Source organism: Puma concolor, chromosome D3 (genome assembly GCF_028749965.1).
Source record: "Puma concolor isolate L17-30 chromosome D3, mPumCon1.1.hap2, whole genome shotgun sequence".
Classification (NCBI taxonomy): domain Eukaryota; kingdom Metazoa; phylum Chordata; class Mammalia; order Carnivora; family Felidae; genus Puma; species Puma concolor.
This window is the reverse complement of record NC_141678.1, coordinates 63970453-63995380: the sequence shown is the minus strand read 5'-3', so window position 1 is coordinate 63995380 and position 24928 is coordinate 63970453. Positions and strand designations below refer to the sequence as shown.

General features: G+C 36.4%; 1 protein-coding gene across 2 annotated transcripts in view; it reads left to right on the top strand.

Annotated features, from left to right (window-relative positions):
- The window catches only part of RIT2 (Ras like without CAAX 2), a 370632-nt gene that overhangs the window by 70011 nt on the left and 275693 nt on the right, over window positions 1-24928 (top strand). For both annotated transcript variants that reach the window (XM_025931306.2, XM_086682863.1), the window contains exon 2: window positions 3564-3620. In XM_025931306.2, the coding sequence (XP_025787091.1) occupies window positions 3564-3620 (57 nt within the window). The remainder of the gene's footprint in view (window positions 1-3563; window positions 3621-24928) is intronic.

The window sequence follows — 24928 nt, the reverse complement described above, 5'->3', positions numbered from 1 at the left end:
AGAATCCCCTGATTTTGAGGATGTAAACCTGTGTATCATAAAATAAAGAAAATTTAGGTCCCAGGACAATTGGTAGATATTTAGTAGATTACTTATTTCAACATTGAATCTGACATGTATTTAGGAGAGATTTTTCAAAAATTGTTTGTTTTACATATTATCTCCACAAAGGGAAATGGCTCTTAGATACCCCATCAGGCATCCACTTTGTAAAACACAAAAGAAACTTTTACAAATCAATCTTTCTAAAATTATCTTTTGAAGTTCTGGAACAAAGCTCAGCTGGCTCTCTCTTCTTTGGTTCTGTCTCAGTGGTAGGTCAGAGGATTTGAGAATTGAAGGGCTTTTTCAATTATACAATAAGCAGCAGGTTTCCATTAAAGCACAAACTCCATCATCTAAATATATGCTAGGTATTCTTATAAATAAGTGTAAAAGGTAAATCTTTGACTGATTCATTTATTTCTGACACTGGCTTTGTGAATCTCAAGTCTAGTATCTAATATATCTATCAGTTCTTAAAATGCTTACATATTCTTCCTTACAGTTGTTCCAAACTTCACCTTCAAAATTCTTTCCTAGGTTTAGAGAAATTAACTTAGCCCCTAAGTATACACAGTGCTTTCTAATGCTTCTTAGGAACTTCCATGGCTATCATGTATTGGTACCTGGTCAGTGAAGAGTTTAAATGTGTTGATTGAGTGGTATGACAGTTGAGTGGAGATATTAACATTGTCAAAGAAAAGCAGAGCTGGACAGTAAAGTGGTAAAGATGGATTTCATTCAGGAACTATTACAATAGGGGAAAAAGGCTTCCCTCAGTACAGAACTGGGCTCAATTCTGAATACAGGAAGGACAAGTGGGAATGTATAGCCAAGGAGTGAGTTGGGGGTCAGTGGATAGAAAATCACTAAGAGGGTAAGGAGGATTCTGGTTAAATAAACTCAATAGGATTCTTGCTGAAGGTAGGTCAAAGTAATCATGGGGGATGAGGAATTTGATAAGTTACCACGGGTGACCAGATATCAAGTGTGGAGAATTCCCTCTAAAATGACTTTGTAGGATTCTTGCTAAAACTTGGCAAAGCAGAGATGAGCATGGAAGCCTGAAGGTCACAGCCTGGTTGAGAGGAGGGTTCAGAGGAGCCTGATGAAGGTTTAGTCAAGTAGAATCTTTGTTAGTATGATATAAAAATGAGGGAGAAGGTGAAGGCCATGCTATGCCATAGGACAAAGGCATCCTCATAGGTGGAAAATCCTTTCTTCCATAAGTCTGAGAACACGGAGAAGCTGTTTGGGCAGTACTGGAAGTCAAGCCTGAAGAGGTATGATGGGCACATGAAGGACCACATATGCTAGCATGGTTTTTATCTTAGCAGTTGCTGACATATGAGTAGCAGGATTTTTTTTTTTTTTAAATGACTCCGGTGTCTTTGTGGAAGGTTTAATGGAAGATAAATAAAATAGCTATGAGAGTCAATTTTAAGTCTATGGCAATAGGGATTTAAGATATAAGATTTTGAACTAGAGTGATATCAGAAAGAAGACATACTGGACAGATATTTTGGAAATAAAATAAAAATTCATGGAGACTAGATGGAAGATATGAAAGGGAATATATCCAAAGACATTTTTCAAGATTTTAGTCTAAATAATTATCATAAGATGGATGATGCTCTTGTCACATTGTATAGAGTTGTATATCTCTCTGCTTTGAGTAGAGTGGAGTGAGAATCTCCTCATTTTAGTTCTAACTTTAACAAGTCTGAACTATCTTTGAAATTTAGTTGATTGACTAGCCAAGCCAAGTGTTCACTGGGAGGCCAGGCCTCTGACCTTTGTGCTCTAGCTGGGAATAAACCAACAGGTGGTAATAGATAGAGGAGACTGCTCTTTTTAAAACTCATGAAAATGTTTTCCAAATTCCCCCTGATATCTACTTAATAAACATGTTGCTTTCAGTTTGTTTACTTGAAATATCCTAAGTCCTAAAGCTATCTGTAAGAAATGTTCATTTGCATTTCAAAAATTTGCCCTAAACTGTCAAATTGAGTAATATTTTCATATGGAGACTTCCTTTGTCAATTCGAAGACAGGAAGTAAACACTATTAAAGTGTAAACAGAAATTCTTTTCCACTGGGTCAGGTTCTGTTTCTTTGCATTTCAAACTGAGTTTAGACTAATGTCTTATACAAGTTTGTTGAATTTAACTGTCTTCCCTGTTCCAAACATTTGCTGAAGCATGAACACATTGTTAAAGGAAACCAGAGCTGGACAGTAAAATGGTAAAAATAGATTTTTTTCAGGAACTATTGCAGAAGGGGAAAAGAGAACTCATTAAAAAACTGGACTCAATTCTAAATACAAGGGAAAATGAGAATTTATAGGCAAGGAGTGGGGACAAGCATTGGTGGAAAATTATTAACAGGAGATATCAGAAATAGGGGAATTCTTGCCAAATAGACCTAAAAGGATTCTTGCTGAAGGCAGGCCAGGGGGATTCGGTATCAAGCGTGGGACATTCTCACCAACATGATTTAGCAGCTTTCTTGCTATCACTGAGCTATGCTGGTCTAGCAGGGACAGGAACCTAGGTCAGGGTTTCCTTGAGAGGAAGACTCAGGGGAGGCTAACTAAAGTTTGATCAAGAAGAGAGTCTTTGTCACACGCGCAAACACACACACACACACACACACACACACGCACACACACACACACACACACACACACAAACACAGACTAAGAGAGAACACACAAGAGAAAAGGAAGATAACTATATACTAATTCTTTTTCCAAGTTTGTTGCTTTACTTCAGCATTGCATTTGTCTACTAATAATGAAAATTTACATGAAGAAGCTATAATAGAAACATTATAAATATTTTATAAAATTATTGATTTGAAAAGAATGTGGAGAATTTGGAGGGAATACCCAGAAAGTAATGAAAATTAATAAAAGGACCTAAATAGCATGGATTAGGCAAAATAAAAGTGACAAATAATTTTAATTAAAAAGCTGGCTAAGGATAAAAATTCATACAATCATGTGCCTTCATAACTAATAGAGACTTCAGAGATTATCTCCTTATCTTAACAATGAGGAAGATAAGTCCCAGAGCACACACCAGACCTGCAATGAAAAGAGCTTCCCAACTAATACCAACTGTTGCACCAGAGCAAGCCAAAAAGGCCCTTACAGCTACTTTATATTCTCATTATGTCAATATCCTTCTTGTTTTTACCACAAGGCAATTTTTCATTAAAATACACTTACAATTTAGACATATTTATTCCAGAGAGAAGTTTCTGGCATTATTTTCCCTTTAGACACATTTTTTCTTCTCTAGAACTTTCCCTATCATTTGGTGGTTCATGTTGCATAATTAAACTAGTCACTCACTCGGTCACTCAGAGAAATAAGTCACTGACTAGATCTTATTAAAAGACTGATATTTTTGGAAAATAAAATTTTATTAAATAAAAAAAGACTGATGAACTACATTGGTGAATAATTTATTGATGAGCTGGTGAGTTTTTATTAAATTGCATTTATTTTTTTTCAGCAATGACAATGCAGTTTATTAGTCATCAGTTTCCTGATTATCATGACCCCACTATTGGTGAGTATAAGCCTCTTTTCTCCTTTACCCCAAATAAAGAGACACTATATAAGTGGCTGACAAATATTGTTGATGTCTATAGACAATAAGAAATATGTTTTACACTTTGACCCAGTACACATACACATAAATACAGAATACTTAAGGTCCCACAATACGGACTTTGAGAAACGATATTTGTCCTTACTTCTTGATATGCACTCTTGTATTTTCCATTCTATTCTGTTTTTTTTTCTTTTTAATTTATTTATTTAAATTCAGGTTAGTTAACATGCAGTGTAGTATTGGTTTCTGGAGTGGAACTCAGTGATTCATCACTTACACACAATATGCACTTACATACAGCACTCATTCAAACAAATGCCCTTCTTAATGCCCATCACTCATGTAGTCCTTCCCCCCACCTGCCTCCCTTCAAGCAACCCTCAGTTTGTTCTCTGTCTTTATCCTGATAAACGATGGCCAGAGTACATTAAGTTGATTTCAGAATCCACTAATAGATATCTACCTGCATTTGAAAAGCTCTGCTTTGGATAAGATAAGTGATGTTATTGTATGCTTATGTGGTCATTTGCCTACTTTATCAGCGTCTAGATCTTGTATTGCACAATTACTTAACCATGTTAATTGTTCATTTGGAAAGTACTTTAGGTATAGATATAATTTTATTCACCATTCTCATCTTGTAGGTGGGGAAACTGAGACCCAAAGAATCAAAATATTGTTAGAGCCAAAAATCCAGCCATGTTTCATTTTTCCTGTTCATTTTTCTTTTTTTTTTTATCATACTAAGTATAAGAAGATTGTAATTGGGAACAAGTTTTCTCCCTCAATCAGAGCAGAAAAGATGTCTTTAAAACTGCTTTACTCCTGCAAAGAGCTTACTCTAAAGGATCGGTTGAAAATTCGCAGAGTCTGCCATAGTGCTAATGGCACTAATACACTAGCACTGAAAACACATCAAAGTGTTAATTCATGGGAGAGGAAAACACATAGTTCTGGACCCCTCATGGTTGCCAGGTTGCCTGGACTACACATCTCATCACTTATCCTCTTTCTTCCCTTTGTCTGATTATCACCTATCCTCACTTCCAATGGGTATGATACTCTAATTCCTATTTTGCTCATCAGGCAATTTCAATTCAAGGTCCTACTGTGTTTAAAAAAATGTTATCCTATATGTGATAGGATATAGGACATTTGCCTAAATACTACTACTGAAATGAATAAAATGTACTTGTTTCTAAATGTTCTACAATTCAGCAAGACTTCATCAGTTGAACTGATTAGTAAGATTTCAGTGCAGGAAATTTATACATCATTAATCAGAAAATACTTCCTCAAGGAGTTGATTTTTGTTTCTGAAGAGACAGTAATCACTTTGTAAAGTTTTAGAAGCAATCCTCTAAATCCATTTTCCAAACATCTTGATTCTGGAATGCTGGTGACTTTGCCTAACACACTATGAATTACAGAAGAGGAGAAATCTCTAGGCAAAAGCTCTGAATCTTTTATCATGTTGGAAAATCCAACAGTACAGTATATCATTTATTAAATCACAAATTCACTCTGTTGTTCATTACTTTTCATCATTGTTTAAGCTTTATATGCATTGGTGTTTGCAAAAGCTACCTTTGCTCACCAGCCTTTCATCTAATGGCTTGATTAGGGCAATATGTGTGAATAAATTATAAATGGTTCTTTCAAGGGGAAGAAATGAGAAGATGATGATGATTTCTTTAGATTTCTATGAAGTACATCCATCATTTGAAATTAAGATAACTGGACATTATGTATTAACAGACATCTAAAATCATACCTTTATCTGGCTATAAATAAAATAGCTTTAGAGGAAGAATTTTGAAAGTGGAGACACAGAGCACTTTATTACTATCAATTCAATTTTCCCATCATTTCACTTCCTGTCTTCTCTAATGAAAATATTGGTTAATAATTTTCCATTGGTATCCTGTTTGAAGAAGGTAAAGGTGCCAATAATTCACCTTTCATCTGCTCAAGCTACATAACTATAACTCAGGCTGGCTGACTTAATAACCCCTCAAGAGGAAATTTGTATTAGTGCATTTTGAAAATCATACAAATTAGAGAAGAATATGCCTATCAAGGATACTTATTTCACAATTTATGTAGGAAATGAATACCTTTTCCATTCTGTGCAGATCTGTTTGTCATCCTACTGACTGAGGTTTTTGGAGAATTTTTCTCTGAAATGTTTGAAGGATTTGCATAATTTTATTCTCTCCCTTATATTTATCTTAAAATTATTTTTCTCTCAAATCTACATCAATTCTGAAAGTTTAGGTTTCCTTTATTACTGACAAGAATGAAGAATATTATCTGGTACCAATGATCTAGCCGAAGGAGTAATTGCTTTCCTTATTAACTGAACATTTTCAATGTCAGTAACCAGTGGGTCTAGCATCTGCAAATCCACTGAAGATACTATGAAAGGGATATTGAAAGGTATTGATTCTATTCTTTCATAAGAAGACCTCTCAAAAATTAAATTAAGTTTCTTAATTTAATTTAATTTAATTAGGTGCCAAATGTGGATAAATTGAAGCTTTAATTTAATCTTTAAAATGAGTATCTCTAAGCATTAGGCATTAAGTACAGTTTGATTTTCCCATAGTAAAGTAATTATGGAATAATAAGAAGAAATATTTTGACCAAAGCCTTGATGTTCAACCCTTTGTAATAAATACACATGCTATTTTTAATTAGCAATAAGTCATTAGAGATAACCATTGCTTACAATTAAATTAGCAAAAAATTTAAATGCCTACTCTTTGCCAAGCAATCTGCTGGTCCTCTAGAAATAAAAGTTTAATATAGCACAGTTCAAGCCCTCAAGGACTTTTCAACTCAACAATAGAAATTAAGACAAATACACAGATATTTAAGCCATCTATGAAGTCAGTTATTACTATAAGAAAGAAGCAAAGTGCTGAAGGATTTTGAAAGAATGGGGAGAAAGTTCAGTGACCTCCTCTTAAAGTTTTATTCACTGTGATTAGGATCACAGTTTCTGATGTGTTTTAAAAACCAAGACATTCCTGCTATCCATTCTAGAATTCAAATCCTTTGAGGAGACTTTTTAGAGAAGTCTGGATTTCTCAAAAGCTTGACATATTTGAGAGAATGACCTAGAACAGTTTGTTTTGCTGTGTCCTTTAAATTTTATTGTAACTTGCTCAAAATTAAAAATGTTATTGCATGTAATTTTAATTTACTATCCATTAGATATCAAGTTGTTGTTTTTTTCTGAAATATAATATGGTGTTACTTTCCTCCAATCCAACAATGTAAATATCAGGTTCTCATTTGTGGACTGTATATTTAGTCCAAATTACTGTTTATTAATGTCTTTATATGTTGAGAAGTGTTTCTGTTCATGCTTTTATTCATAATCAAATGAAGGCAAACGTGAGCATAGAAAAATAGGTAACTTTGCATGGCAAATTATGCAGATGGAAAAAGATGTAGTATCAAAAAGATTGCTTTCAATATAACATTTAATATTGGATGGAAAACTGTGAACCATGAAGAATTTGTGTTCACTCTTCACTATGGAATGTCATAATTTTGATCAAGTCATATTCATAATTATCTCTCCCTGTCCTCAAAGACTATTGTTTTAGCCTCCTTTCTCTGCAAGCCTGTTTACAGGAGCCACCCAGGCGCCCCTGTAAATTTATGTAAAACTCATATATCTATTTAGTACATATTAGGTGTCAGGTATGATGTTACACACTCTATACATAGAGATAAAAACACAATCTGTGCTTTCAAAACACTCCCAGTTAGGTGGAGAAGATAAATCAGCAAACAAGATCATCAATGAGTTTATGAAAGAGAAAAACACAAGGTGCAGAAGAAGGACAATATAGGAACATCTCACCCAACTAGAAGGGTACAGAATACGTGTAGAGCAAATGTTTTCTGTACTGAGTTTTGAAGGGTGCATAGGAATTAGGCAAGTGAAGAGGAAGGAAAAATAGACATTCCCAGAAGAACAAAAAATACTGGCACCAAAACAAAAAAATACAGCATGTGACTGAGATGGGGCATTTCTGGAACCAGAAGTCCTGAAGATGAAATAAATGACATAATGTGCAGAGTGGCAGGAGGGAGGTAAAGATTTGTCAGGGATCAGGTCTTCAAAGGTCTTATAGGATTGACTAAAGGTTTAAATATCTGAAGTCTTGTACTCTTACCTGAGATGAAAATAAATATTATTGACAGACCACTTAACTTTGTACATTTAGATAGCTCCAAGGCAGATAAAACTAAACATGCCCCAACTTTAACTAATAACTGATGATGCTTAGTAGACTTCCTTCAGGATTATTCATCATGGTAAGCCCCTTTATCCACCAGGATCTCACGCCAAAGCCCAACAGGAATCCTTGATACCTGTCTCAACTTGTCCTATATTAATCACTCACCAAAGTCTGTTGTTGCTACCTCCTGAAACTAGCTTGAACCTATTCCCATCTTTCCATAACCTCTGCTGCCTTCTTATTCTAAGCTACTTCCATTTCCAATTTAGACTAACTCATCCAGTTGCTTTTTACACAGATTCCACAAATATCTTTAAAACATAAATTTGCTCTTCTTAACAATCCCCAATATTGTCAATTGTGATTAGGGTGAAAAATAAAAATTTAAGAATAAAGACTCTCATGGTTTGCTACTGTTGCTTACACACTTGTCACACTCTACCCCCTTTAGGGCTTCAAAAACATCTACCACTTTTTAGATTAGCCAACTTCCAAGTCCCTTTTTGCCTTAGAACATTTATGCATATATTTTAACCCTGAATGCTCTTTACCTCTCCACTTTCCATCTTTGCCTGGGCAACTCATACATTGGTCAAGTTTCAGCTTAACTATTGCATCCTCAAGAGAGCCCCCTTTGATTACCCAAAATAAAATATGTCCTACTTTCATACATTCATTCAGAACCTTGAATATTATGTTAATATCATTTATCAATATATAATTAAATAAAATTTAAAATTTTTAATGTCTATTTATTTATTTTCAGAGAAAAAGAGCAGGAGGGGCAGAGAGAGAGGGAGAGAGAGAATCCCAAGCAGGCCGTGTGCTCTCAGCATAGAGCCCAATGTGGGGCTTGATCTCATGAACTGTGAGAACCTGATTTGAGCTGAAATCAAGAGTCAGATACTTAACCAACTGAGCCACCCAGGTGCCCCTGTAATTAAATAAGTTAAAAAAAATTATGTTTATTTATTTTTGAGACAGAGAGAAACAGAGCATGAGTTGGGGTGGGGCAGAGTGAGAGGGAGACACAGAATCTGAAGCATGTTCTGGGCTCTGAGCTTTCAACACAGAGCCTGATGCAGGGCTCAAACCCACCAACCATGAGATCATGACCTGAGCCAAAGTCGGACGTTTAACCGACTGAGCCACCCAGGCGCCCCTTAAATAACTTTTAAAATTAGTTATCTGTTTAATTAAAGGGCAATAAGGTTAGGAACTGCAATATACTATTCCCTAGTGTTTGCCAAGGCCTTAGTAGAGTGCCAGACATATAGTAGATCCTCAAGAAGTATTTACTGAATGAAAAATGGATGAACAAATACATTTCTAGAAAAGTATTAATTTTACACTTTGCTACAGTTAACTTTAGAGTCCTAGGGAACAATTAGACTAATAATTAATCAGAGGTGTGTTAGGGTCTTTAGTACAAATTTCCTATGTATGTTGATAGCTATTTCTTGACCTAAAATGGTTGCCAAAAGAAAATTTCTTTAAAAATTAAAAGGACTATGCTAATGTCAATTATTATTTCTTCTCCTTCTCTTTTTACTCTTTCTTTTCTTCTGCTTCTTCTTCTCCATTCAATATTAATTTATTAACAAATATTTCTTGGGTAGCTACCATGATTCAGGCATTGTACAAGGCACAGGAATGAATGGTGCACAAAATAGTAGGAGTGCACAGTGGAACATTCTTCACTGAGCTTCCCTGCCTGATTTTTTAAAAAATATTTTGTCTATTTTTGAGACAGAGAGAGACAGAGAATGAACAGGGGAGGGGCAGAGAGAGAGGGAGACACAGAATCTGAAGCAGTCTCCAGGCTCCAAGCTGTCAGCACAAAGCCCAACACAGGGCTTGAACTCACAAACCGCGAGATCATGACCTGAGCCAAAGTCGGACGCTTAACCGACTGAGCCATCCAGGCACCCCTCCCTGCCTGACTTTATTTCATTATCTGTAAGAGTTGATCATATCTCTTTATTTGGAGTCCAACTGTCCTTTTTTCCGCGTCGCATTAGGATGACTTGAGGTCATTAAAAAATGTACAGCACATAATTTGGTTACAGGAAACTGGCCTTAAAGACCTATCCAATTGTTTCTTTGTGCTGCTTTTCCTGCAGAAGGAAAATAGCTTTAACAAGCCAGGAATCAGTTATCACTATATTAGTCTACCTGTCCATATAGTTATTCAATTTTCATAGTGCCCAGAAATGTATATGACCAACAGGTTTACAGCTGTTCTTACATATCCTATCTTCAAGGAACACATACTTTTGTAATTGACTCAGCTGTGAATGCTTTTCCTCTTTTAGTGTTTTAGACCTCCAGTTTCACTTACTGGCTATGAATACTGCATAACACACTCATCTGAAAGATTTATATTCTTTCTGAACAATCGGTAAGGACTGTAACACACTCTACAAGAAAAGAATAAAATGTCATATAGAGATTTAAGTCTCCCTGAATGATTTGGGAAGCTTGAAAAAACAGGGGCTTTGCATAGGTGGCAAAGTACATCAAAAATATACACAGGTCATCTGTGGATAGCATCCTGTCTAATGATTGTGATTGCACTGCAATGTGTGAGCATGAAATATATCAGTGTGATTATACCAGTGTAGGAGAGATATACCACATTAAGTATACATTTTTCAGTATCTCTGGTGAAATACAAAGTTCTTAAGCTAAGGATTTTAAAGAAATAGTGTGTTTGAATCACACTGAAATGGCCTGTTCAATGTCTAAAATGTGCACTAATAGAGTCACTTCTTTGTGTCACTAGAAAACCTGTGTTAAAATGTAAATGCTCAGGGGAGAGGTAATGCCCAGAATCATTAGGAGTCATTTATACATTAGCATAGATTAATGTATCCAATTATTCTAGTGAGCCAACCACAAAGCTATGGTCTACAGAGCAGCACTGAAGGAATAACATGAGGTTTGGAGAACGAGGTGTATTATTACCAGGTAGAATAAGTGCCAGAGTAGAATTCTTGAAGGAAATCAAGGCTTATAAACTGAAATTGAAGAATTACATTATTGAGTGACTCTGGAAAGCCATACATGTTAAAATAGAAAGGAAATTAGTACGGAATCAGATCAGAAATTGAATTCTGCCTACACACTGGCCCCTGATCTTTCCACTCATCCTGTAATACCCTCTTGTTTGCTATGCTCCAGCCACACCAGTATTTCCTCAGTTCCTTAAATATTATAAGCAAGCTCTTCCTTGCCATTGTGGACCATGAACACCTTCCTTTTGCTCTTCACCTAAGAGGTTCCTTTTCACCTTGAAGGTGTCAGTTTGTGTATCACCTCCTGAGACAAGTCTTCTTTTACCACTGCACCTGAATTAACTGCTCAACACATAAACCACACACAGTCATGTGCACATGTAACATACAGATTTATTCTCAACATCAACATATGGCTTTTCGCCTTAATAACATTTATCAAATTCCACATCAAAAACTGCGTTATTTTTTTTTTGTCTGCTTCTCCATGTGGGATGCAGGCTTAATGACGGTAGGGACCATGTCTGCTGTGTTCACCGTATCTCACATAGCACCTAGCACAATGCATGGTTTACAGAGAATTCTCAGAATACTTGTTGAATTAGAGAATGTGTGACTGACTTTGGTGTCCTTTTTTTTCCTTTTTACCTAAATTATGTTCCATAATCATATAATTTCAGATCACTTTGCCCTTTCATGTACGATGTAGTAAGCTAAGTGCCACCTAGGCTAAATCCAAAGCTTTGCTGTTCTGAAACTGCATTGGGTTAGCTGAACATGACCGTGCTCCCTGGTCTCACTTTAAATGTATTCTCTCAAATGGGCTTGGAGTTGCGCCTGGCAAACACATGCAGGTCATTGTCTACTCACTCTCTCACTCTAGCACCAGCAACTTCCCCCACCTTCACACTCACTTGATGGTCTTGCTTATTTCTTTATGGAGAAAAATGAAAGCAATCAGAATACATTTCCAAAGCATCTCATCCAGAAGAATCTTCCAAAGCTATCCACCTCTCTTTACCTATACTTGGTGCTCCTACTAATTTTAGTACTTAGTTATTACTTAGGTGAACTATCCAGGCTCCTTTATAAGCCAGTACCACACTTTCCAGTCAGTAGGTCCCATCCTCCTCTTCTGCTGAAGCATCCTGCTCAAATTTTCTCTGTTATGGAGCATTTCCCACCATATTAAAAAACATGTGCTATTTCTGGCATCCTAAATATTTTTTAAAACGTTAAATTCTTGATGGATTTTTCTCTACCAGTGTCTGCCTCATTTTCCCACTGTCTTTGCTGTAAAGTCCCTCAAAGAGTTGTTTGTAACATAGGTTCTAATTCCCCTTCCCCTTCTTTTACTTTCTTCAATCAATTCTAGCCAGATTTTAATCCTATCACTCCACTAAAAGTGCTTTTATCAAGGTCACTTTGTCTCTGTAGTGGCTAATCCAATGGTTGATTTTCATTCTATCCATTTTGATCTACCAGCAGGATTTGATCTGGTCTAGCACTCTCAGATTTCATCCACTTTTTTTTTTCACTTAACATCCAGGATACCACACAGCTTTGGTAACTATTGTGTCAGCTTCTCTGACTCCTGGACTGGTTCTGGCTCTTTCTCTTCTCCTGGATATTGGAGTGACCCTAAGACTCAGTATTTGGTTCTGTTATCGTCTCTATCTATGTATCCTTCCTTGCTGGTTTCCTTTAGTGTCATGGCCTTGGGTGTTATTTACATGCTACAACTCAAAAATATGTATCTCCACCTCCTATTTCTTTCCTGGATTCCAGACTTATATACCTAGCTTCCTACTCAACTCTGCCACTTGGATGCCTAATAGATATCCCAAATTACCCTGTCCAAAATTTGCTTCTGGCTTTTTCCACAAAAAGAACTTTCCTGTCTATAGCCTTTCTCATCTCTATTACAATCCCATCCTTCAGGATGCTCATGCCTAAAATTTTCGATCTTCCTTGAATCTTCTCTTTGTCCATATAACGTGCCCTCAGGAAATCCTGTGGGCTTTAACCTCAAAATGTACCCCAAATCTGCTTATTTATTACTACTGCTGCTGATCCTATCTTGATATGCTCCAGGCTAGATTATTATTCCAGTTTCTAAGAGATCTCTCTGTTTCTACTTTTGCATTGCTCTCCAGTCTATTTTCACCACAGCAGAGAAAATGATCTTTAAAAAAAAAATAACCTGGATCATGTCACTCTGTTCAAAACCCTCCAGTAGTTTCCTAATATAGATATGACTGCTTCCCACTCTACTCAAGACAAAACGTATATTATAATTTCCTCAGTAGGAATCAATTGAATTGTAAGATAAAAATGGTAATAAGGAAAACTCAGTAAAAGGCCGCCTAGATTTTGTGTTCTTTTTTGAAGGCCCAGAGAACCAATCCGGGAAAGAGGGCAAAGTAACCAGAATGACAATTTATTAACTTTCCCACTCTTAGGAAAAGCTAACATATTGACAAAGGCCTATAAAGTCCTCAGAAATGATAACACCTTGTTCCTCTGACTTTATTTCTTGCCATTCTTCCTCATTCATTTGATTTCGGCCACATGAATCCTCTTGCTGCTTCTGGAACATGCCAGATAATTTCTCTTCTTGGCCTCTTTGCACTTGATTTTCCCTTTCTGGGAACATTCTTTCCCCAGGTGCTCACAGCGCTAACATCATTACCTTCTTCAAGTCTTTCCTTTGGATTCAGAAGCCTCTTCCCAATCAGGCTTATACTAAGCACCACCAGAACTCCCTGATTACACTCACTGTCTTCTGTTTTTCTCACAGTATATGTTATCTTTTAATTTACCTTATAGTTACATTTGTATTCCTTAGCTAGAACATCAACTGTTTTGGTCACAGAAGTCTCCCAAGAATCTAGATCAGTGCCTGGTTCATAGCAGCGGATCAATAAATTGAATAAATGAATGCTTAAAGTACTTACTGACCTTTCAACCTTGAATAAATTAGCATACATTGCTGACCTTTCCTCATCTATAAAAATGAGGTGATGACACTATTTCTCATAATTCTTCTGTGAGATAATATAGATATGACTGCTTCACACTCTGCTCAAGACAAAATGAATATTATAATTTCCTCAGTAGGAATCAATTGAATTATAAGATAAAAATGGTAATAAGGAAAGCTGTCAGGAAAAGACCACCTAGATTTTGTGTTCTTTTTTTGAAGGCCCAGAGAACCGATCCAGGAAAGAGGGCAAAGTAACCAGAATGACAACTTATTAACTTACAGTGATGTTACTGTCACTGCAACTGGAATTACTCAAAGCATTTATGATTATGAACATTTTTCCTGTGGCCAAACTACATAAAGGAGAACAAATCATAATTACAAATCCCTGATTCAATTTGCCATGTAAAGTTTCTATCAAAAAACCGGATATGAGCAGCGTATCATCTCCATGACGGCTATCTTACATGGAAATATAAAAGTTGCCTGTTAGGCATTGCATCAGTCTAAAGGGAATTAATAGAATGGGAAGTGTAATGATGTCAGGCTAAGAACAAGGGAACACATCCACCAAGACTGCACTGGTTTTGTGCTGTAGGCTACAGCACCTCCTTCTTGCCTCCAGAGTAGACTATATTTAGGTCATTCCTGGAAATAATTAAAATAACACTTGCTGTTTTCACAGTATATATGATAAACTAGTCCCCTTTCCGAATGAGACACACATTGTTTATATAAGTTAACATAATCTTTTTTCTGTTAAGTTCTGTAGGTTGGGAGTAATTCCATTTCTTTCAGGTTGTGTTGTTGCTTAATATCCTCACTTACGTCCATTCATTCTTTAATAAATAATTAAGAAGCACCTAATGTGTACTGGGTACTCTTTTGGGAGCTGGGCTACAGCCATGGGCAAAACAAAGTTTCTGCCCTCATGGAGATTACAATTCAGTGGAGGACACAGATCATACAATTTACAAATAAATACCTAATATCAGGAGAATAATTGGAGGACATAATTTATTTGAGTGTAATCACACATATTTATTTGATTTTTGATTTGTAACCACTTCCACAGATAGTCAAGTTTTTGCTAACTCACTTGATATGGCATCCAGAAATACTCCTATCTCTTTAAAAAATAGATACAAATTTGGATATGAAATTAGGAATAGGCCTTTGGAAGGGACCCCTGCAAGTGAGCAGCCCTGAAAATGCAGTTTTCTTTATTCATGTCACAGGCTATTGGCCTGAACCAAGTGCAGTTGCTCTGACAAATTTTATAAAACTCTTTGACTTGTGCTCACATTGCTAGGGCACCTTCCTACCAAATCCTAGAGAGGTTAAAAAAATGTGAGGTGGGGGAAGAAAGTTCACATCAGCACAAATACAGCAACACTGCAGCAACTCTGCTCTGTGATTCTGGATTGTGTGTGTGTGTGTGTGTGTGTGTGTGTGTGTGTGTGTGTATAAGGGTGCAAAAAGAATTATCTTCCTTTAGTCACCCAAACTAATAATATTATTAATTCGTTGTAAATAAGGAGAACCTTATACCACTAAAAGCCAGTCCCACCACCTCATATATGAAATGCTAATGGATCTGGCTTTAAATACCATGTGATTCTCAGCTGCTTGACCCAGGGAAGATGCTTATATTCAAACGTCTGATGTATTGGACACTATTTCTTCACTTGAAAAATGAAAACAATAATTGTCCCTACATAAGGCTGCTATGAACGTTAGTTGAGATAATAGATGTGAACTGCCTAGCATAGCACATAGTATATTGTAATCATCCCATAAGTCTAAGTAATGTTAATACTTAAATAAATCTTAGTATTAAGTATTACTGTTGGAGGAGGTCATCAAGAGGACATGACCCCTGGTTGACCTGAAAACTCATCTGAGGCAATAGGTGGCTCCTGCCCCTTGCCCTTCTCCTTGGGATGTTTCACCCACCATTCCCACAGCTGAAGCCATTTCAAGGATCCAGCCTTGAGAGAGTAATGTATTATTGACACCACCTGGATGGTACATGTGACTGAGCCCAGTTAAGGCCTCTATATAAACTCTCACGATGGTGGCAGGCAGGTGTAGAGATCCACTTGTTTTGTGGCAGCCCAAACTCAGCTTTGGTAAGTTCCCTTGCCTGTTAAAATTGACACCTACCGATCTGGAATAGTCTGACTCTTTCCTTGGTTTCTCCTTGCCCTCCACAGACCAGCGTTGTTTTTGAAGCAACAATTGGGAAGCTAGTGAGGAGATCAAAGAGATGGGTCTTGGGAAAGAGGCAGTAGGCCTGGGGAAAACCTCAAATTGGCCATCAACCTCCACGGGGGGAGAGGTGGCCCATGTGGTAGATGCATGAATACAGGGCTGCCCCCAAAACCCCAGCTGCTCTAATGCTCTTGTTTGAGGAACTGCACACTGTGGTAAAGAGTGGAAATGCATAGCTGTGCAGTGGGATAGACTCTTTTGAGGGCACTTTGGTCATTCATGCCCAACTATAGGCTGAAGCTGTAGTTGGAAAGTTGGAAGAAGAGCTAAGGTTAGAGAAGGACATAAGGGTGTCACAACTCTGCTAGCCTCAGGGCTGGCAGACAATGTGGGAGAGAAAGAGAATAATAATGGAGAACTTAGAGTGCCATTTTGCAGAGCTAGGAGAACACAAAGTGCTGCAGATGAAGGTTTGAGCACTTGTGACAAAGCCAAGAGGTGGAATCCCCAGGGAAATGAGGAGTGCAAAGGGGAGGATGTTATTGGGATTAACAATGAAACAGATGAAGAGTTCCATGCTTTCTGACCCCGCTGACAAAGAAAAAATTTAGTAATTAACCTAAACTTCTGATAATCAAGAAATATACCCCTAAGCCCCTAGAACAAACATGTGTTATCTGTTCCTTGAAGATAGAAAACTCATCATCGTCGTTGAAATATAAATGCCCCAGGAGATAACTAAAACTCTGCCCAAAACTGCCTAAGACTAATGAGGAAGAAGTGGGGTAAAGAGGCTTTTTAAAAATAGACTGATCTAGAACTCTTTGCCCCCAAATCTAGTCCATAACTAAGTTACATAACAACAGTGTTCTTATTACTCTCAATACAGTTGTGAAATAGTATCATAAGCATGGAAACTTCTAGTTCATCATCTGTGATGACTGTATTCAGCTGATTAAAATGATCTGTGGTCAACCTAAGCAACAAGACACATATCAATTCTGTCACTTTGTGTAGATATAGATGTCCTTGAGGAAAATCATGTGCCTACAGCAGAAGCACTTCTCAACATATCTTCTGCCTATTCAGTGGTTATCATGAGGGGAAACTTACTATGAAGTCAAATAATTTGTATTAATACTTTGTCTTTTTTCAGAAGTTTATTTTTAAAGACCTTTTTGCTATTCTATTGGCTCCTAATGAGCACACTCCATAAACAATTGTAATAAGAAAAAAATATTCATACTGGTATGACCTAAAAATTGGCTGATTGCTGATGGTTGCAACTTGTGATATAAACAAATTATTTTAGGCCTACCTGAAAAGAGCTAACACAACTTTAATTTACCTTCCTCAGTGCATGCAATTTTAAAAAAAGATGGAAAGTGTAAAATATTCTACTTAGAAAAACTTTAGAACTGTACTCTACCTCTTGGTACTTCAGTGTCATTTAGATCTACTTACCCAGTGGTATATGTTTAGAAATTTGTAGAACTAGATTTAAACCTGTATTTGACCCCAAAGTCACAACTTTGAATGCCTCCAAATTTATGCTCTCTTCAAAGAGAATCTTTATTATTAGCCGTGGCTGATACTACTTAAGTCTTCTAATTTAACTAGTGTAATTTTAAGTACTATGTTAAGATGATTCCTGGAAAATAAAGAGGTCAACACTTTGACATTTCACTTCAATGTTGTCCATATCAGCATGTATTTACTCAGTATGAAATGAGGACATGGGGAGAGACCTTTAGAAATACTTGGTTTGTTGGATTCATGTAGATAATCAAATTGAACATGTCCTATATCTGTCCATGTTCTACAATTTTTTTTTCTTTGATTAAAGACCGTCTCATAGTGTGGGTTCTCACTAGGACAAACATAATCGCCTTTTAACATGGGATATTTCCCTGACTCAGCAATTTAAGCTGGTGTGCATGGGATTTTTCTAGGGAAAAAACACAACCTTCTTTAATAACTTCATGTTATAGTATATCCTGCACAGATAGAAATTGTGGACAGGGAGTAGATTAGATGTCAGAAGCACAGAGTCCAATTAGCCATGTCTTCTGGAAGAAGACATTTTTGCTAGCTTGGGTATCTGAATATTTCATATATTAAAAAACAAACAAACGCCCTCACTGTTTTTACTTAGAAGCTAGATAATAGCGTTAAAAAAAAAAATGTTCCTTTTTCTAAGTTCCTATATGTCCTGCATCTAGGAATAGTGAAACCTCCCTTAATCAGAACCAAGTTAACTAATGAAAGCTGCGCAGCAATGGATACATGGGAGCATAATAGACTAAGAAAGGCAAGGGCTCCAATTAGCATGTGGTTGGTGCAGCTGTCTTAAACTTCCATATATTCTCCCATCTAGGTTAATTTTCCAAGCTGTATATTTCCAGTGAGCTGCTCCTTTGTTCTCTCCACTCTCATCTTTCTGAGAGTTTATGCTAGCTGTTTCCACCTTTCTAAACAACTATTAATTAGCTTTTCAAAATACTGTAATCTGGCTTCCACACTACTATTTGACTGAAAATACACTAAGTCCTCATCATGCTGTAAATTCAAAAAACATTTGATTGTCTGTTTACTCGTATTCTAAGGTGTAACAAATACCACTGATTATGCCCTTTGGCATAATCAATTAGTTTGGTTTTTTTTTTTTTTTTTCAACGTCCTCATCTCCTGGTTTGTTACTTATTTTCAAGCAGTCCTCTGTTGCTTTTGAATACTCCTCCTATATCTGGCCAGATAGACAATTATCAGAGTTTAGTCTTAGACTCTTTTCTCACTTTTGGCTCTTTTCCCAGATAACTTCACCCATTATCATGGTGTTAATTAGCGTTGATATGTCCATGATGCCCAAATTTGTGTATCTAACATACATATAAAGAATTCTGTCCAATTTATTTTCTGTCCTCTAGAACTGCCCATTCAACTACTATCTTGACCTTTCTATTTGGCTGTCCTGATGTATCAGTTTTGACCCTTTCAGTTTAAGCTCATGATCTGACCTCTATCAAAATTGTTCTTCTTGTAGTAGTCTGTGTCAGTGTATGGCAATGTTATCCATCTAGCAATTCAAACTCCCAACTAGAAGTCCTCCTTAACTCTTCTTACTCACCCCTCATAGCCACGTCATCATTGACCTACTAATTATAACTCGTAAATACCTTTCAAATACATTCTCACTATCACAACTGGTACAACATCTTTCTCGAATTACTGTAACAGCTTTCTCAGTGAGGTCACTGTATCCATTCAGTCCATGCTCAGCCTTTTTATATACCCACCCTGTAGCTAAAATAGGAAAATTGTAATTATAGTATATATCTATATTAGCTTACTATATGTGTGTGTGTGTGTGTGTGTGTGTGTGTATATAATCTTTAAGCATCCACTTGGAATATCCTCATATCCAGAGATAATGACTAGTATCAGTTGGGAAAAGATGCTATGCCTTCACATAAAATTGCATATTTGGGAAAATAATTTATTATCGTTCTTAGGTCTTTGTAAATACATGAATGATTTTGGATCATCTGCAACATTCTACAATTTGTATTTTTTTAATTTTTTTTAACGTTTATTTTTGAGACAGAGAGAGACAGAGCATGAATGGGGGAGGCTCAGAGAGAGGGAGACACAGAATCGGAAACAGGCTCCAGGCTCTGAGCTGTCAGCACAGAGCCCGACGCGGGGCTCGAACTCACAGACCGTGAGATCATGACCTGAGCCGAAGTCGGCCGCCTAACCGACTGAGCCACCCAGGCGCCCCAATTTGTATTTTTAAATCAAAAATATGTCTTGGGGGGAAAAAGTTCTTAGAATTGGTCGTGTCAGTAAATAGAGAACTTGTGAGATCAGAACATAGGAAGCTATGTCAATCTTATTAGCTAATATGGAGCATTTCATCCTATATCCTAGTCTATTTGGTAAACAATCATGGACTATTAAGTTACAGTTATTCTCAGTGATAATTTTTAGCCACTTCCTAAGGATGGACAACTTATTTCTAGTTTTCTCACATATAAACAATAATAAACATCTTCCTTGGGCACACATGAGTGTTTCTATAGGCTACATACTGATACACCAAAATTGCTAGGTCATCAGGCATATGAATTTTACATCTTAAAGAAAATTACAAAATTACCCTTTGAGCAGGCATATTAAATCCCATGTGGGTGTCTGTCAGTTCTTAATTTTTTATAGCTTACCCAACAGCTAAAATTGACTTTCATTTTTGGCCAAATGAATTAAATATATCATTATTTTTTTAGTTACTTTAAACTTTTTTTGAATACGAAGAATAACCTGCCAAAGTATGTACAAAGTAAAACACCATTCACTCATTTATCACATAATAGCTACTCACATGTAGCATACAGCTAATATGGCATATGGTCAGAATCTCAGAAGTACATCATCTCACCGTCCAATACCTGCCCTCTATAGAACCTAAAATTTGTCCTTGTTTTTCTTAAGTCTCTAATACCAGCAAGCATCCCTAAACATTTGACTTAATTTTGACCATTTTGTAATACTTATATAAATGGAATTATATAATCTATATTCTGGATCGGCTTCTTCACACTTAACTCTTTTGGGTGTATGAAATTCATATTTGTTATTGCACATGGCTATCCAGATTTTTGCTTCTCTGATATGGCCCTGCACAGATTCTCAAATGTTCTGTTGCTATTTACACATGCAGTTTATATGAGTTTTTCTAATTAGATAATTTCTCTTTGTAATAAAATGGTCTGGTCCTTCACTTTGTTGAATTTACTGGTATGTTTGGATACATTCCTGCTGCCCTATTTTGTGACTTCCATTCATTGTTTTTTTTCTTTTATTCCACTTTTCCTTCCTCTTTAAAAGTATTACTCTGTTTTTAATCCACTGTCTCTTTCTTGACAAAGTTAGGGATTATTAGATTTTTTAGAAAACTGATTTCTAATGTTTAAGGCAAGAATAAAGGTCTCCATCTTAAGTCTCCAAAATGATCTTTTGAAAATTCGCATCTGACCTACCTTCACATACATTCAAGCAATACAAATACACATGTACACATACACACCTTTCTTTCTGCTGAAGATTCTTCAGTGGCTGTCTTAGTTTGGGCTGTTAGCACAAATTAATATAGACTAGGTGGCTTTAAGTAACAAGCAATTTCTGGAGTCTGGGCATCTGTTACGGAGGTGCCAATATAGTCAGGTTCTTGATAAATGCTCCCTTACTGGTTTATAACTGGCCATTTTTGGCTGTGTCCTCACATTGTAGAGAGAGCTAGCTCCCTGACTCCTAAGAAGGGCACTGATTCCGCTCATGAGGGTTGTGCCCTTATGACCTAATTACCTCCAAAAAGTAATTAAATGTTTCTAAATACCATCACATTGGGGATTAGGGTTTCAACATATGAATTTGGGGAGACCTTAACATTTGGTTTATTGCAATGACTTTTCTTGGCATTTAGGAGAATAAATTAATACATCCTTTTAAGCCTTGGTTGGGCTGCTCTTCATCAACCTTTTAAGCCTCCTCAGGTATCACTCTCTCCTCTTTTCTCTTTGCCCTTAACTACTACTATCTGTCTTTATGGTACAAAATCCAATGCCTTTCCTATATTTTCAGTGTTCCTTCAACAAGTGATCTGTGAGTTTAAAATACGTTGTTATGCCTTACCCCACCTCCACCTCAATTTTATGTTTTGCTTAGTTAACACCTGTTTTTGCTAAGAACTCACTGCAAGTATCACCTTTTCAAGGAAAAGTTGCCCTCCCTTCCCCAATCTCTTCACCATGAGATACCATGTTTTCATGAATGTGACCATTGGTTTCATGATCACCTTTACCTTTGGAATCTGAGAGTCTTGTCCAATTATGGAACTTTAAAGGAACTTCATTTCCATTTGTGGAATTAATTTAGATCATCTTAGTCCACAGAGAAACTTGGTATTAAATTATGGCAGCATTCCATATACCAGGCCTATAACTGATGAATCTTGAAGAAACCATAAAGACCCTGTTTATGAAAGGTATTCAAAAGAGAATCTTGGGTCTTTTTAAAAATCTGTTTACCTCTTTTCTTTATCCATCCACAATTAAAATGCACTTACCTGGTTTCCAAGTCCATAGCATTAGGTATCAAAAATTTTAGTGGAATAATAGATAATACAGATAGCCACTCTTACGGTCTTAAAGTCATAGCTGGGTAGGAGACAATGAGTCAAAAAAGCCCAATGCTTTGGGTCCATATGACAGAGAACAAAATGGTTATGTTACAAGAATGTGTTAAAAATTTTCGCAGTGTAACAGAAATATACCTGCTGTCTTGTACCCAAATGATTGCATGCTCTTCTGTGAGGGTTGTATCTTCTTTTTCTGAGCTCATCTACAAATAGTAGGAACAATTAACTTTGTGAGTAGATAATGAAAGTTTAACATTCTACCCACTGGGAATCAAGCTGCAAGAGCAGTAATGCTTAGTCCTGGTCCCCAGACACTATAGTATCACTAAATAGCACTAGGAAAAGTGAAAATGCCATATTCATTACATACATGTGTACTAGCTAGCTATATTCATTTTGCTCTTGACAAACAAAAACACTAGTTGATATTCAATTTGCTCTGAAAACAACAAACAAAAACACTAGTTGATCATAATAGTGTAGCAGTTTGTAAACAAAAGTACCAGAATCCTCTATTCAAGTAAGTTTCCTTCAAAGTCCTCACTTCGAATAGTCATAATTTCGATGACGTTGTAATCTTGGGAAATAGGACTATTGTATACTATACACATATGTACAAATCTTCACTTTTAAAGAGGACTGGACATCTGGTAAAATATGAGGTGGTTGGCTTGAAGAGGTGTGTTTTATATACAAAAGGTGTGCTAATGATCTTTCCCCTTTATATGATTTACTACCAGTCACATTGGAACTTACGTGATAGAAGAATTAACATATTTATAATATCAGTTTTGAGAAGTTTGTAGCATTTGTCTGTGATGGATTCTTTTTTTTCCCTCCAAAATTGTCTGTTTTTAGCAGATTACTTAAACTTTTGGGACGAGAGTTTCTTCCATCATAAAATGTAGTTAATATCAGTCTTATCAAAATGTAGGGGTTCTGATAAGGACTGAGTCAGATAATATGTGACTTGATAAACTACCAAAAGTCCTGGTTTAAAAAATGTAATCTTTGGGGCGCCTGGGTGGCGCAGTCAGTTAAGCGTCCGACTTCAGCCAGGTCACTATCTCGCGGTCCGTGAGTTCGAGCCCCGCATCGGGCTCTGAGCTGATGGCTCGGAGCCTGGAGCCTGTTTCCGATTCTGTGTCTCCCTCTCTCTCTGCCCCTCCCCCGTTCATGCTTTGTCTCTCTCTGTCCCAAAAATAAAAAAAAATAAAAAAAAAGTAATCTTTATAATCCTACCATGTAAATATATGCAAACTCTTATCTGCATATAAACACACAATATATTTAGCTGAATTATCCTTGGGATGGAGTATAAAAAGTAAAAACCAAAAAATGAGTGGTGATAACTTTCAAAAAGTCAGGAATGGGAAAAAACAGATACTAGAATAAAGATACTACCATTTGTATTTCCAGAAGTTTAACTGAAATCTGAATTTATTTTTCTCTTGTATCCTCAGAAGTATGATACAAAAACCTCCCCGGTAAATGATCGGTACTATATTTTAAATATAACTGCTCTATTGTACATCAATTAGAGCTTAGAATGCAGCTCTGAAGAAGTCACGTATAGTGTTTTTCAAATGCAAAAAGTACTAATTTTGTTTTATAGAAGCAAAGAAAAGCAGAAAATGCAATAAGGTATTTTTTCCATTGCTTGGCCATCTAGTAAATTTTAAACAAATAGTCTTGACCTTTACAGAATAATGCTCAGTCCACAGTAATTTATATTTCAGGGTCACACCATATATAAAAGAAATGAGATGAACACTAAAGAACCTTAAATTTGAATGTTAACCCTTATACCGTTGGTGTGGCTCACAGCTCTACTCTTTAATGCTGTCCTGGACTGAGTTAAACAGACCTAAGAATAGCCACTAGAGTAATATCAGAGACCCCAAAAAGCTCTTCTAACCCCCATATCTTACATGTATAACTTCTAGAATCTTCGACAATATCAAAATATTGATGACACCTATTAAAATAGAAAGTACAGTTGGCTCTTGAATAACATGGGTCCAAACTGCCTGAGTCCACTTGTATGGGGACTTTTTTCAATAAATCAGAAAATTTTGTGGATATTTGAAATAATTTGAGAACTGGCAAAGCACCTAGCCTAGAAATGGTAGCAACAAAGTTAGGTATGACTGCAAGAATACAATATAATATACAAAACATGTAGTGTAAGAATATAGTATATAGTACATAGAACATGGAATGCATTAGTTGACTGTTACTGGTAAGGGTTCTGGTCAGCAGGGTATTAGTTTTTGGGGGGAGTCAAAGTTATATGCCAATTTTCAACTGCATGGTGGGGAGTGGTTGGTGCCTCTCACCCCCATGTTGTTCAAGGGTGAATGTATAATGAACTATTAACACTCTACTGAATATTTCAAGGAAATAGCATTTATAATTGTTCAGGAACTGCAGAAATCAAAATGATCCCTCAGAGTTAAAGATGTTTGAAAGTAGTAGGAACACATGAAACTGGGGCTGACCCTGAAATAACTGTACGATTAGTAGAAGGAAAGGTGTATTTATGGGAGTAGAGGGGAGAGTGAACAGAGATGAAAGGATCAAATTCATAT